Source organism: Eleutherodactylus coqui, chromosome 4 (genome assembly GCF_035609145.1).
Source record: "Eleutherodactylus coqui strain aEleCoq1 chromosome 4, aEleCoq1.hap1, whole genome shotgun sequence".
NCBI classification, from domain to species: domain Eukaryota; kingdom Metazoa; phylum Chordata; class Amphibia; order Anura; family Eleutherodactylidae; genus Eleutherodactylus; species Eleutherodactylus coqui.
The window spans coordinates 256,965,055-256,978,215 of NC_089840.1; the positions used below are offsets into that span (position 1 = coordinate 256,965,055).

The window sequence follows — 13,161 nt, forward strand, 5'->3', positions numbered from 1 at the left end:
CTGCTTCATCCTATCTATCTATTACAGGTCGCTATCCCCATTGAAGATGTGAACCGGAGCCACTTAAGATTCACTTTCCGCCACAGATCTTCCCAGGAGTGTAAGTAGGACATTATATTACTTAACCTCTTAAAGGGGTTGTCCATGGCTAGAAAAATGGCTGCTTTCTTCCAAATGCTGCATCACCCTTGTCCATAGGGTTGTGTAGTATTGCAGCTAGGCTCAATGGGAGCTTACCTGCAATACCAGACACAACCCATGGACAAAGCTGGCACTGTTTGGAAGAAAGCAGCCAGTAGCAATAGTGTCGTTCTCCCCACCCCAGGGGCCTCAGTAGCAATAGTGTCCCCCCCACCACCACCCCACCCAGGGGACTCAGTAGCAATAGTATCCCCCCAATCCAGGTATTTACCTCCTCCTTGTAGTCAGCGCTGCTCTTCCTCTTCTCTACGCTCATCCGCAGTGCACACTGACGTCAGGAGCCCGGAACGTTTCCTCCTTTGTCCTCTCCTGTGGAACTGCCGGGACCCCACTGATCACAAGAACTCTATTTGAATGGCAGCTAAGCTTGACCATTACTGCTCTAGTTAAACAGTGTTGGAGATTTTGAGGGATGGACCCGGCTATGTTTGGTGGTTCCAGAGTTGGAATCTAACTGCAGTGCACAAACTCTATTGAGCTTGCTCACAACAGCCGAGCAGACACACTACTCTTGAAGCCCAATTGCACCCCTTTATGCTACTTGACCCAAGTCGCCCTGTAGTTGTAGCCTAATTGTACGGTTCTTTCTTCCTTCTGCAGCCAAGGATAAATCGGAGAAGATTTTTGCAGTGGCATTTGTCAAGCTTATGAGATACGATGGAACAACACTAAGAGACGGAGAGCATGACCTCATAGTCTACAAGGTAAGATAGTGGGCTTTCTAGAAAGTGTTCCTTAGGCTGGGTTCACACAGGGCTAATTTGCCGCGGTTTTGCCACGGTTTTTCCGTTCGGGCTTGCTGATTTTGCTGCGGATTTTCGTGCGGAAAAATCCGCAAGCGTTTTTTCCCGCAGCGCTTTTTTACTTTTTGCCGCATATTTGGTGTGGATTTGGCTGCGGAGGTCTATGGGCAAAAAAGCGCTGCGGAAAAGACCGTAGAATAAAAATGCTGCATCTTTTAAAACCGCGCCGCAGTTGCATTTCCGCACTGCGGCTGTGCGAAAAAATCCGTCCTGTGAAAACAGCTTTTTGGCAAATCTCATTTATGCTGCATTGCACTGCAAACGCAGCGGTTTTGTCGCAGTGTGGATATGCAACGGCAATCCGCGGCAAAACCACGGCAAATCCACCCTGTGTGACCCCAGCCTTATGATTGCCATTCATAGACCCAGACCCTCAGGTGTAGCTACAGACCTCTTATAAGTAGTGCCAGGGTTGTGCAATACAAGTCTCGCCTCTTCATAGTTTGCATCAGCAAGAAAGGGGAGGCGAAAAATAATGAAACAAGGCATGCCGCACACTGCTGTAAAGTGGTTTTCTGGGACTTGACTATTGATGACCTATCTGCAGGATAGTTCATCAATAGTTGATCGGCTGGAGTCTGACAGCTCTGTCCACATTCCAGCGGCCCGGGTTGGTAATGCTGACACAGCTCTCACTGACCTGGTCGCTACAAATGTAGCAATCGTTAACTGGCGAGTTATAGTGATTCTATATAGCACATTGCTATTAAGTTATCCTAACGTGTCAAGTTAACATTTGCTACATCTGTATATTTACCGTTCATCTTTTATCTTGGGGGCGGTAACGTTCCTGAAGCCAGAAGTGTATTGTCATGTAGTATTTGAGGACTCCTATCTCATTTTCGTGTTGTATAAGTAGGACTTTTAGATTTGTTTCCCCCCTTTCCTTATTGACTTTGGTTTAGTGCGTCTGTTGAAATCTTGTTTGTATTCTTCCGTTAATAAAGGGTCTGTTTATGCAGTAAATAACCGGTATAGTTAATATTAAAAATTAGATTTGCGAGCCGCACCAACATTAATCCCAATATGTATTTCGGAGAATAAGTGGCGCATTATTTTACTATTTAATTGAATGGCGATGATTGGGAGAACAAATTCATGAATCACATGTTGCGGATTAAATTACTATTGTAATTAACTGCTTTATTCATGGAGACGGAGGAACGGCAGCCGATCGGAGCTGCGAATAAAGTATTTGTTTACGTTCGGAAGATCCCCCTGTTCTGGTAAGTGTACCGCTTCATAAAGACTACATTGTAATTAGATGTTTCCTGCTGCTCCAGGATTGTAAGAACAGCTCATTTATTTAGACCTGAGCCAGAACGGCTTAACAGCTCTTAAGTATGGATATTTATATTTCTGCTTTCTTCTTTTTTTTTTCTTCCTTCTAAAGGCAGAGGTAAAGAAACTTGAAGACGCTGGGACGTACCTCAGCCTTCCTGCGACTAAGATTGAATTGGAGGAGAAAGGACACTCGGCCACAGGGAGGAGCATGCAGAATCTGGGGAGCTGCACCATTAGCAAAGACTCTTTCCAAATATCCACGCTTGTCTGCTCAACTAAACTCACACAGAATGGTAAGAGCTAGGAGAGTTTACATTGTAGTCAATGGGATTGTTAAAGATGGTGGGATAATCACAGGGACCTACCAAAAAAAAAACCCTAATCCTAAAATCACAATTCTAAGAACACTTCCATGTGCCCTAGAGCTCATAATGACCACTGATGCGCCTTTTTACAGCTCTAGGGATAAATTATCAATAGTAATGGACCACGAGAACTCCTTTAAGCGCCAATTATAGCTGTTTGGTTAGTACAGTATTTCAGATTTTTTTGCATTATTGGTCATTAACGGGACACGTACTTATGCTGTCCTCACTGAAGGCAGCATGAAGTAGTGCCAGACAGGCTAATTTCAGTGGTCTTTCCCTTGTAGGGGAATGTGCAGTGGGTTTAGGGACTTGCTGCGTGTTTCTATATGTTCCTGCAGCTCCTAGCAAGAGGGACGTTTATTCATGAGGACCTAGTAATCCTTCCATTCACGGAGTGTAAGTCTGGGTTCACACGGGACGGATTTGCTGCGGAATTTTCATGCGGAGTGTCCGCGAGAAAATTCTGCACGCGGCTCCTAATCCCGGGATTAGCCAGCAAAGTGGACGAGATTGTGCAAAAATTCCACACGCTGTGACCAATCCGTTGTAGAAAAACAGTGCGTAAACAACCATGCGGCGCGGAAATTAAAGACGCAGCATGTCAAATGTTTTTCACAGCGGCCTCTCTCCTCTCTATGGAGAGAGATGGCCGCAGTGGAAATGCAGGCGGCGAAGCTGCTCCAAAACCCACAGCTGTGGTTTTCCAACGGAGTTCTCGCAGAGTTTCGGTGCTGCCAATCTGCGAGAATTCCACTGGAAATCCGTCCCGTGTGAACCCACTGCTATAAAAACTGTCAGAATGGATGGGCAAGTCTACTAGAGCCTCATGAATAAACTGGACTCCTCTCTTGCTGGGAGCTGCAGGAACATACACGAACATGCTGTCCAATTTTTATACCACTGCACAATTACCCGATAAGTGACGGATGGCTGGAATTGGCCTGTCTGATACTACTTTACACTGCCCTGAGCGAGGACTGCCCTTCGAAGGGCGAAAACTGTTCCCACTTATGGTTTCCTCCAAAACCAGAGTAGGTACTTGTTACGGCCATCTTTTCTGGTGGCTACAAGAGTGTCTTTAACAAGAGACCCGCCTTCAGTTATAATGATAGAGCATATGGACAGAGGTGGTCTTGTGTTTTAATCCCCCAATTTTCATCCCAGCATTTAGAATCCAGACCCCCTTATGCAGTGCTGGTGAGTGAAGGAAGACCAGGGGACATCACCTGACCCTTTTTTGGCAAAAAAGAAAAATCAAAATTTTCATAGTAGCGCCTAGAGATGAGCAAGTATACTCGCTAAGGGCAATTACTCGAGCGAGCATTGTCCTTAGCGAGTACCTGCCCGGTCGGAAGAAAAGATTCAGGTGCCGGCGGGGAGCGGCGGGGGGAAACGGAGGGGAGATCTCTCTCTCCCTCTCTCCCCCCTACTCACTCCCGCAACTCACCTCTCACCGGTGCCAGCACCCGAATCTTTTCTTCCAAGCGGGCAGGTACTCGCTAAGGACAATGCTCACTTGAGTAATTGCCCTTAGCGAGTATGCTCGCTCATTTCTAGTAGCGCCCCCTTTCCCACATACCATATTCTGATTTTTGCACCATGTTTGCACCTAGGTTAAATCTGTATAGCTTCAGACTTGTGCCTCACCCCTGCATTAAAGCTGTTTGCAATCTTTGTATTCTCTGTGTATTATTGTACGACTATTCGGACGCCTGCACGCTCTCCGTCTGCTAATTGCTGTCTTGCACCAATGCTTGCAACCACAGTAAGTAGAGATGCAGCATAGGAATTGCAGGTCACACTGGCTCTGCTACAACTTGCACAGACATCCTTAGATTCTTCTTATAATCTGGTTATCTTCTTTCTTGTCTTAGTCGATTTGTTGGGGCTCTTGAAATGGCGCTCCAACACAAACCTACTACAGCAGAATTTACGGCAGTTAATGAATGTCGACGGAGGTGAAGTTGTCAAGGTAAATTTCAGAGCTAATTTGCAATTTCTGCTCAAAACACTACAACTTCAATCAGGCTCATTTACATATAAGGAAGCGCAATTCCTTTCAGCTTCTTGGAGGTTGTATGTAGGGAAGCGTTAATCCTATGGATGCTGATGCAGCGTTGTGTCTCTAGTTCTTGCAGGACACTCTGGACGCGCTGTTTAACATCATAATGGAAAACTCTGAAAGTGAGACCTTCGACATATTGGTCTTTGACGCCTTGGTAAGTTATAACAAAGGAAATCTGACAATGAAGAACCGTTTTATTGGTTGTTGATTTCACTGCTGGGAAGTTGGCGGGCTTTAGTTAACTTGAACAGAATTTCATTCGATTTTATTCTTAAAGAGGTCCTGTCCGTTGTCCTGACTTGTATTCCCTGTGAAATTACACTTCGAGAGCATCCGTTCTTAGAGCTCTGTGTTGTTGTGTTCCTCTGTTATTGCATTTGGATATTTATGAATAAATTGACAACTGGGTGTTACCATTCTCCTTGTCTAATGGGTGAGACCCTACACATTCTGACACACAGACAGTACTGAATGGATATTGTCGGAGTGTACAGGGATGTAACTAGAAAAGACTGGGCTCCTTTGTAAAATTTTGAATGGGGGCCCCCCTCAAGCATGAACATTGGCCCTATGATGATAAGTACCACCTCTACACATGTGCTCTACAGACTGTTTAATAACAGCACCATTATATCCAGTGATCACATGTGACATCCTCTTTGACTGGATTTGTTCACTTTCCCTTTCTTTTCCATCCAGTCCAGACTGCCATGATGACTTCTCCCGGCCACAATTTTTCTCTGCAGAATTTAACATAAACAACTTTGGCTTCTTGCTATTCCAGATTCCTCCCTTATCTATTCAAACCTCTTCCCATCCATAGTTCCCAAGATAAGGATAATACTACCCATAATGCCCTAAGCAATAATCACACACCCACCTCCATTTCTTTATGATCCCCCTTTAGGCCCCACACAGTAAGTGCTGCTGTTAGTGCCCCCAGTAAAAGTACCTCTTTGTCTAATTTTAACCATCTGATGTGGAGTTGCCTGACGGTATACTCCTCCTGGACGGAGGTTACAGACTTCCTAGGAAAACTATTGGGGGTGCCATTTCCACGAAACCCCGCTGAATGTCTGCTAGATATACTGGATGAAGACCAGTGGCAATTCCATATCATCATTTTTCTTGGTGAGGTGCTGTTTCTGCCCCGTAAGGCTGTAGCAATGCACTGGATGCTTAGGAGACCCCCGACGCTCCCCCAATGGCGTAATCTAGTCAATTCTATTCTCCCAAATGAAAAAAAATATAGTATACAAAAATGGAAAGTGCCCAGATAAATTCTATAAAATCTGGGGAATTTAGTGTGGCTCATCAACCACAACCCACACGCAAAACGCATTACAGCAATTTGTGGACCAAATGAGGTTTTCGACCCTTCCAGGTACCATTTAGCCCTTCACAGGTAACATCAACTCTGCGAACTATCTTTCCAAATACGCTATGTTATACAGTGTATGTTGTTTTAAGTAATTGTAACTGGTTTGTAGACACGAACCATGTTGTCACTGAGTAATAGAATTTGATATGTTCTGTTCTGTTCTCAATAAAACGAGTTTAAAAAAAAAAAGTGCCTCTTTGTCCCCCTGGTTATTAGTAGTGCCTCATTATGCTCCTGGTTTGTAGTAGTGCCTCATTATGCCCCTGGTTTGTAGTAGTGCCTCATTATGCCCCTGGTTTGTAGTAGTGCCTCATTATGCCCCTGGTTTGTAGTAGTGCCTCATTATGCCCCTGGTTTGTAGTAGTGCCTCATTATGCCCCTGGTTTGTAGTAGTGCCTCATTATGCCCCTGGTTTGTAGTAGTGCCTCATTATGCCCCTGGTTAGTAGTGGTGCCTCATTATGCCCCTGGTTAGTAGTGGTGCCTCATTATGCCCCTGGTTAGTAGTGGTGCCTCATTATGCCCCTGGTTTGTAGTGGTGCCTCATTATGCCCCTGGTTTGTAGTGATGCCTCATTATGCCCCTGGTTAGTAGTGGTGCCTCATTATGCCCCTGGTTAGTAGTGGTGCCTCATTATGCCCCTGGTTAGTAGTGGTGCCTCATTATGCCCCTGGTTGGGTAGTGGTGCCTCATTATGCCCCTGGTTGGGTAGTGGTGCCTCATTATGCCCCTGGTTGGGTAGTGGTGTCTCATTATGCCCCTGGTTGGGTAATGGTGCCTCATTATGCCCCTGGTTGGGTAATGGTGCCTCATTATGCCCCTGGTTGGGTAGTGGTGCCTCATGCCCCTGGTTGGGTAGTGGTGCCTCATTATGCCCCTGGTTGGGTAGTGGTGCCTCATTATGCCCCTGGTTGGGTAGTGGTGCCTCATTATGCCCCTGGTTGGGTAGTGGTGCCTCATTATGCCCCTGGTTGGGTAGTGGTGCCTCATTATGCCCCTGGTTGGGTAGTGGTGCCTCATTATGCCCCTGGTTGGGTAGTGGTGCCCCTTTGTCCCCCTGGTTGGTTAGTGGTGCCTCTTTGTCCCCCTGGTTGGTTAGTGGTGCCTCTTTGTCCCCCTGGTTGGTTAGTGGTGCCTCTTTGTCCCCCTGGTTGGTTAGTGGTGCCTCTTTGTCCCCCTGGTTGGTTAGTGGTGCCTCTTTGTCCCCCTGGTTGGTTAGTGGTGCCTCTTTGTCCCCCTGGTTGGTTAGTGGTGCCTCTTTGTCCCCCTGGTTGGTTAGTGGTGCCTCTTTGTCCCCCTGGTTGGTTAGTGGTGCCTCTTTGTCCCCCTGGTTGGTTAGTGGTGCCTCTTTGTCCCCCTGGTTGGTTAGTGGTGCCTCTTTGTCCCCCTGGTTGGTTAGTGGTGCCTCTTTGTCCCCCTGGTTGGTTAGTGGTGCCTCTTTGTCCCCCTGGTTGGTTAGTGGTGCCTCTTTGTCCCCCTGGTTGGTTAGTGGTGCCTCTTTGTCCCCCTGGTTGGTTAGTGGTGCCCCTTTGTCCCCCTGGTTAGGAGTAGTGCCCCTTTGTCCCCCTGGTTAGGAGGAGTAGTGCCCCTTTGTCCCCCTGGTTAGGAGGAGTAGTGCCCCTTTGTCCCCCTGGTTAGGAGGAGTAGTGCCCCTTTGTCCCCCTGGTTAGGAGGAGTAGTGCCCCTTTGTCCCCCTGGTTAGGAGTAGTGCCCCTTTGTCCCCCTGGTTAGGAGTAGTGCCCCTTTGTCCCCCTGGTTAGGAGTAGTGCCTCTTTATGCCCCTGGTTAGGAGTAGTGCCTCTTTATGCCCCTGGTTAGGAGTAGTGCCCCTTTATGCCCCTGCTCTGTACTTGTAGATTTGTTTTATATAGAGCATCTGGGACTAGATGGGGTCACTAATTCCTTACAGCTGCTTACGGATTCAGATAGCGTTTTCTCACCAGACCAATAAACTGGTTTTATATGCATAGACTCAGTGACACGAAGTACAAGAAACTTCTAGGAAAATAATGGCAAAAAGTTTCCTCAACTCTGCGCAGAGGGCTAAACTGTGTAGTAGGATAGAGAGCTCCCCGCAGAGTGCGCTGTTTAATATGTAGCGAACATGTTGTCTGCTTCTGTTTTTCCTCTAAAGATCACTCTTTCTGATATTCTGCTATGCAATGGACGTCCTGTGCTGTAGGCATATGCCGCGTGTGACAGAATGCTCCCCAGCTCAGGATGTGCCTCCTACACGCATGCATAATGTATAAGAGAGACACTTTTTTCCATTTCTGTTGCAGGTATTCATTATCGGTCTGATTGCAGATCGCAAGTTTCAGCACTTCAACCCAGTCCTGGAAACTTACATAAAGAAGCACTTTAGTGCAACCTTGGCTTACACGTATGTTTAAATCGTTCCCCTATTAATAGATGAGTTGTGACAGTGTGAGCTGGATACATGAATACCCAAAGAGCAACTGGAATATCTCTGCCTGAGCATTAAATATTCATCGCAAGTTTTTGACCTATTTAAAAAAAAAAAAAATGCAAATAGATGCCTAATTCTCAAAGAAAAATTGTTTTGCATATGCTTTTTTTATTATTTGGAGGCAGATACTTCTTAAATATCATATAAATAGGTTTAAAGGGGTTGTCTGGAACTTTTACTATTAGTGATCTGTCTTCAGGATAGTTGATCAAACAGGGGTCAAGTATCCCCAATAATTGATCAGCAGGGGGATCGCTGCCGATCAGCTGATATCAGGATATCAGGCCAGCTGACATTGTGGACAGAAGCAGATAGTTTTGGTTATGCAGGCACGGCTACCATTGAAATAAGTGGGAACTGTGCCTGCAGTACTGAACCAGGCCACTGTGATATGGACGGCGCTGTCTGCTTCTAGCGCTCCCTGAGCTGGGTGAAGAGCTGATTGACTGGGATCCCAACTGACGGACCCCCAACGATCAACTATTGATGACCTATCCTGAGGACAAAGTCCCAGACACCCTTTTAAGGGTACAGCAGCTTGCTATACATTTCGCATAGTTTTATCTGTAAGACCTATTTTATCAATTATAGTAAAAACATTTTTAAAGAATTTTTTTCATTCTTTTTAAAATTATATATATATAAAAAATACACGGTCGATGGCAACCTAAACCAGCTCCGTATACGCCCTGTAATCCGAGACTATAAAAGTTATATATCAAAATGTTCAAAACAACATGAGGAACCTATTAATGTACTTTACGCTAAAATAGAAAAACACTGTAAACTTAAAAAAATCTTTTTTTCTTTTTTTTTTTTTTATAAATCTTTTTACCCCTAATGAAACTAAAAAATGTAAAAAAATTTTCAGTGATTAAAAGATGTAAAAAAAAAAATAGACCTATATGTCATGAAAAAACAAAAACACATCAAAAATAATTTTAGTAGCCGAAGAAAAAAATATAGGGTCATAAAACCACCACATGGGTGAAATCCCTAAAATGTGTCTGGTCCTTTTGGACCGAACCCCCCCCCCCTGGCCTTTAAGAGGTTAAACATTTAAAGGGGTTTTCCAGTTCTTGAAAATCCATGAACTAGCCACGGGTGAGACTGTCAATAGCTGATTGGTGAGGTTCTGGCACCTGGGCCGATCAGCTGTTTGCTGGGCAGCCTTCGCTCCATACGGAGCAGGAAGCAGTTGCCTCTATGTGTTGTGCAGTGGCCTACTGTGGTATCGCAGGTACAGCTTCCATCAAATTGTATATCGTGCCAGGCCACTGCACAATGTATAGAGCTGTCTGCTTCCTGCCTCATACAGAGTGACAGCGGCCCGACCAACAGCTGATCAGTTGAAGTCCCGGGCGGCGGACGCTCAGTGATCAGATATTGACGACCTCTCCTGTGGATAGAGCTGGAAAACGTTTTTCTAAAACTTCTAAAACTTTCCTTTGTGGCTCTCTTCCCTGGATGCCCAGTGCCCTCACTCCTCTTCATTCTTCCAAGATAGCGGCATCTCTCTAACTTTCTGGTGCTTTGGTAGTCTGAGACTCTTCACCTTACTTCTGGTTGGCCATTTCTGTTCACGTGAGCAGTGCTGGCCAATCAGAGAGCAGGTGTAGTGCTTCAGTAGTCTAAGACACTACTGATTTACAGTGTGCACCAGGTAGTCGGAAAAGTGTGGTGGCCATATTGGAAGACCGAAAAAGGTGCCTGGGAATCGGCAGTTCCAAAGGACAATGGCACGAAGGATGGGCGGGAAATAATAATATTCCCACCCTCCTGGCCCAGAAAAAAAATTGTCCCGTAGAGTCACTATAATGTTCCAATAAATCTAAAATAAAAAATGTATCAACTTTGCAAATGCCATTAATTAGGAATCCTTTGCTGTCTGACTAGGAGCTGCATACACAAAACGGTAAGGTTATAGACCACAGACCCAGTGTGTTATATAGTCATGTGTCACTGTACTCCCTCTAAGGTGGAAGGCGACATGCAAGTTTTTTAATAGATGGTTACCATGGAGACATGTAAGATTGCATAGGAGGTGTGTGCACAGTATGTTAAGAGGTTTTTCATCTTTTTTTTTTTTTTGCAAAGTTACCTAATTTTTCATTGTAGAGCAATAAAACAAATGGCTGCAAAATTGCACAGTATGTCCCTGGGTTCAGCTGGCAGATAGGTGAAGTTGAGAGAAGGCAGTATGGATGAGGGAGCAGGCGCAGACCCAAAACTGCACTTGTGCAAGGTCTTCCTTTAATAGCTCTCACATTCTCGCCTTCTCCTCTGATGAGACATCTATTCTCCATTAGCGATTTATAGTTCTTCCCTCCATGTCCGTGCCAGCGGTGGTCACTAATATCCACGTGTCCCTTCCAGAAAACTGACAAAGGTGTTAAAGAACTACGTGGACAATGCGGATAAACCTGGGATAACCGAGCAAGTCTTCAAAGTCATGAAAGCCCTGGAATATATCTTCAAGTTCATCGTCCGCTCAAGAATTTTGTTCATTCAGTAAGTATTGTGTCCGTCTTAACGTGAAGAACTAATTGTCCAATCAGCATTCTGGTAGAAATGAATCCGATTTCTTTTCCGTTTATGCCATTCTGTATAATATCACAGATGTAGCAAAGTTAACCCTTTCCAATCCAATTTGTATCCCGGTTTTCCTAGGAGGCTTACTCTTTTTCTGCCGTTATACAACGGCGCTATCTGCTGGCTAAAGCCAGTACTGCATGAGGTGACAGGTTGGATAGGCTCTGACAGCAGAGAGGGTGGCAATATACAGTAAGAGAACCCTGACGGATGTCTTCCAACATCTGAGCCGTACAGCCTGAAATCATAATGTCTTTAGACTTCTATTTGCCTTCCTCACGGATTCCTTGCTGTCCGCGCACAAGGTTGCCACTCATTGCATCTCACAGGCTACTTGGGGGTGCTCTAATGAGTGAAATAGTCCTTGGCGATCACGGCAGCCGGCTCCTCCTAATTTTTCCATCCAGTGGTCATGGTCCCCATCCTCCTACAACACATGTCCTCTGCCTCTGCCGCCATAGGGTGCATGCACATGGTCCGCCTCTTAAAGGGCCAGCATGCACACTCAGCTTTTACATCAGTAGCCAAATCATGGTATACACTATCCTACCAAAAAGTAATTGGACACCTTCAACAAGGATCAGATTTAGTTTTTATTTCCATATGTTAATACTCAGTGGGGCCTCCTTTGGCCCTAATGACACTGGATACTCTCTGTGGCATACGTTATACTAACATCTGATACACTTCAGTTGGTATTTCCTTCCACTCATCCTGCAAATGTCAGGTGAGTTCTTTATGTCCATATTTCCTGACCTGACGTTCCCGAAATAGCTTTAGGCCCAATTGGTGTGCAGCACTGATGAGAACTAACGTGACTTGGTGTAGTTCTGAAATCTACAAATGTAGGATGTAGATTCCTACCATGAAAGGAACCCCTAATGTAGAGCTCCGAAGCCATTTTCTAAAAGAGTATATTCTCCAGTACAGTAGGTACATGGATGATGCCACTTGTATCAGTACTAGCTATGAAGTTGCTGATCTGCGATTACGGTAACGTGTTGGCTGACACCACTGACCTGTATTTTGTTTTCCCTCATTGAGTCCTCGCTGTCTTCTCTTTTAGGTATTGCAGGGTATTGCAGAGCTTCCCCGTCCAGCAGGATAATGTATGTTCTGTTGTTTTTCAGATTGTATGAAAATAAGGGCGAAGCAGAGTTTATGGAATCCTTGTTGCAACTATTTAAGTCCATCAATGAAATGACGAGCAGCCAGACTGACCAGACCGTCATCGTTAAGGTGGGATGTAACAAAAAAAAAATTCTTGATTTGTTCAGTGTAAGGGCTTATTCAGATGACCGTATATCGGCCGGGTTTTCACACCCAGCCGATATATGGTGTCCCTCTCTGCAGGGGCAGGAGGCTGGAAGAGTCGGGAGCAGAACTGAGCTTCCGCACCCTCTCTGCCCCTCGCCACTATTTGCAATGGGAGGGGGCATGATGGGGCGGAGCTAAGTTACGGAACTTAGTTTGCCCCTGCCCCGCCCCCAAATCGCAAATCGTGAAAACTCGGCCGATATACGGTTGTCTCAATAAGCCCTAAGGCCGATTTTCACACGGCCAAGAATCTCTGTGCGTTGCGAGACGCACTACGAATCTTAACTTCATTCTTTTAACTGGAGTCCTATATAAATGAGCGGTGAGGGAATAAATCGTGGCATGTCCTATCTTTTCGCGTTCCTTGGAACGCATCGCCCATTGTTTTCAATGGGACAGTAAAACGCATCACATTCCGTGCGATGCAGTATTTCCCATTGAAACGTGCCACATCGGAAGATCACAACCTCACAGAAGTGATGGGAGGCGTTTTGGCCAGCAAATCTCCTTGCATCCATGTAAAAATGCACGTTGGCGAGCGTGGTATCAGTCCACGTTTCTGGGCCCAGTATCACGCTCACCCCTGTGTAGGTAGCCGTAGAGGTAAGTAGAAAAATGTAGCTGCACAAGTCTTTATGCGCATGACATAAGTCTGTATGACAAGAAAATACCGTATTACAG

General features: G+C 45.5%; 1 protein-coding gene across 2 annotated transcripts in view; it reads left to right on the forward strand.

Annotated features, from left to right (window-relative positions):
- The window catches only part of DOCK1 (dedicator of cytokinesis 1), a 364,042-nt gene that overhangs the window by 86,253 nt on the left and 264,628 nt on the right, over positions 1-13,161 (forward strand). For both annotated transcript variants that reach the window (XM_066601145.1, XM_066601146.1), the window contains exons 16-23: positions 28-100; positions 802-905; positions 2,398-2,581; positions 4,531-4,628; positions 4,786-4,875; positions 8,384-8,484; positions 10,948-11,082; positions 12,294-12,402. In XM_066601145.1, the coding sequence (XP_066457242.1) occupies positions 28-100; positions 802-905; positions 2,398-2,581; positions 4,531-4,628; positions 4,786-4,875; positions 8,384-8,484; positions 10,948-11,082; positions 12,294-12,402 (894 nt within the window). The remainder of the gene's footprint in view (positions 1-27; positions 101-801; positions 906-2,397; positions 2,582-4,530; positions 4,629-4,785; positions 4,876-8,383; positions 8,485-10,947; positions 11,083-12,293; positions 12,403-13,161) is intronic.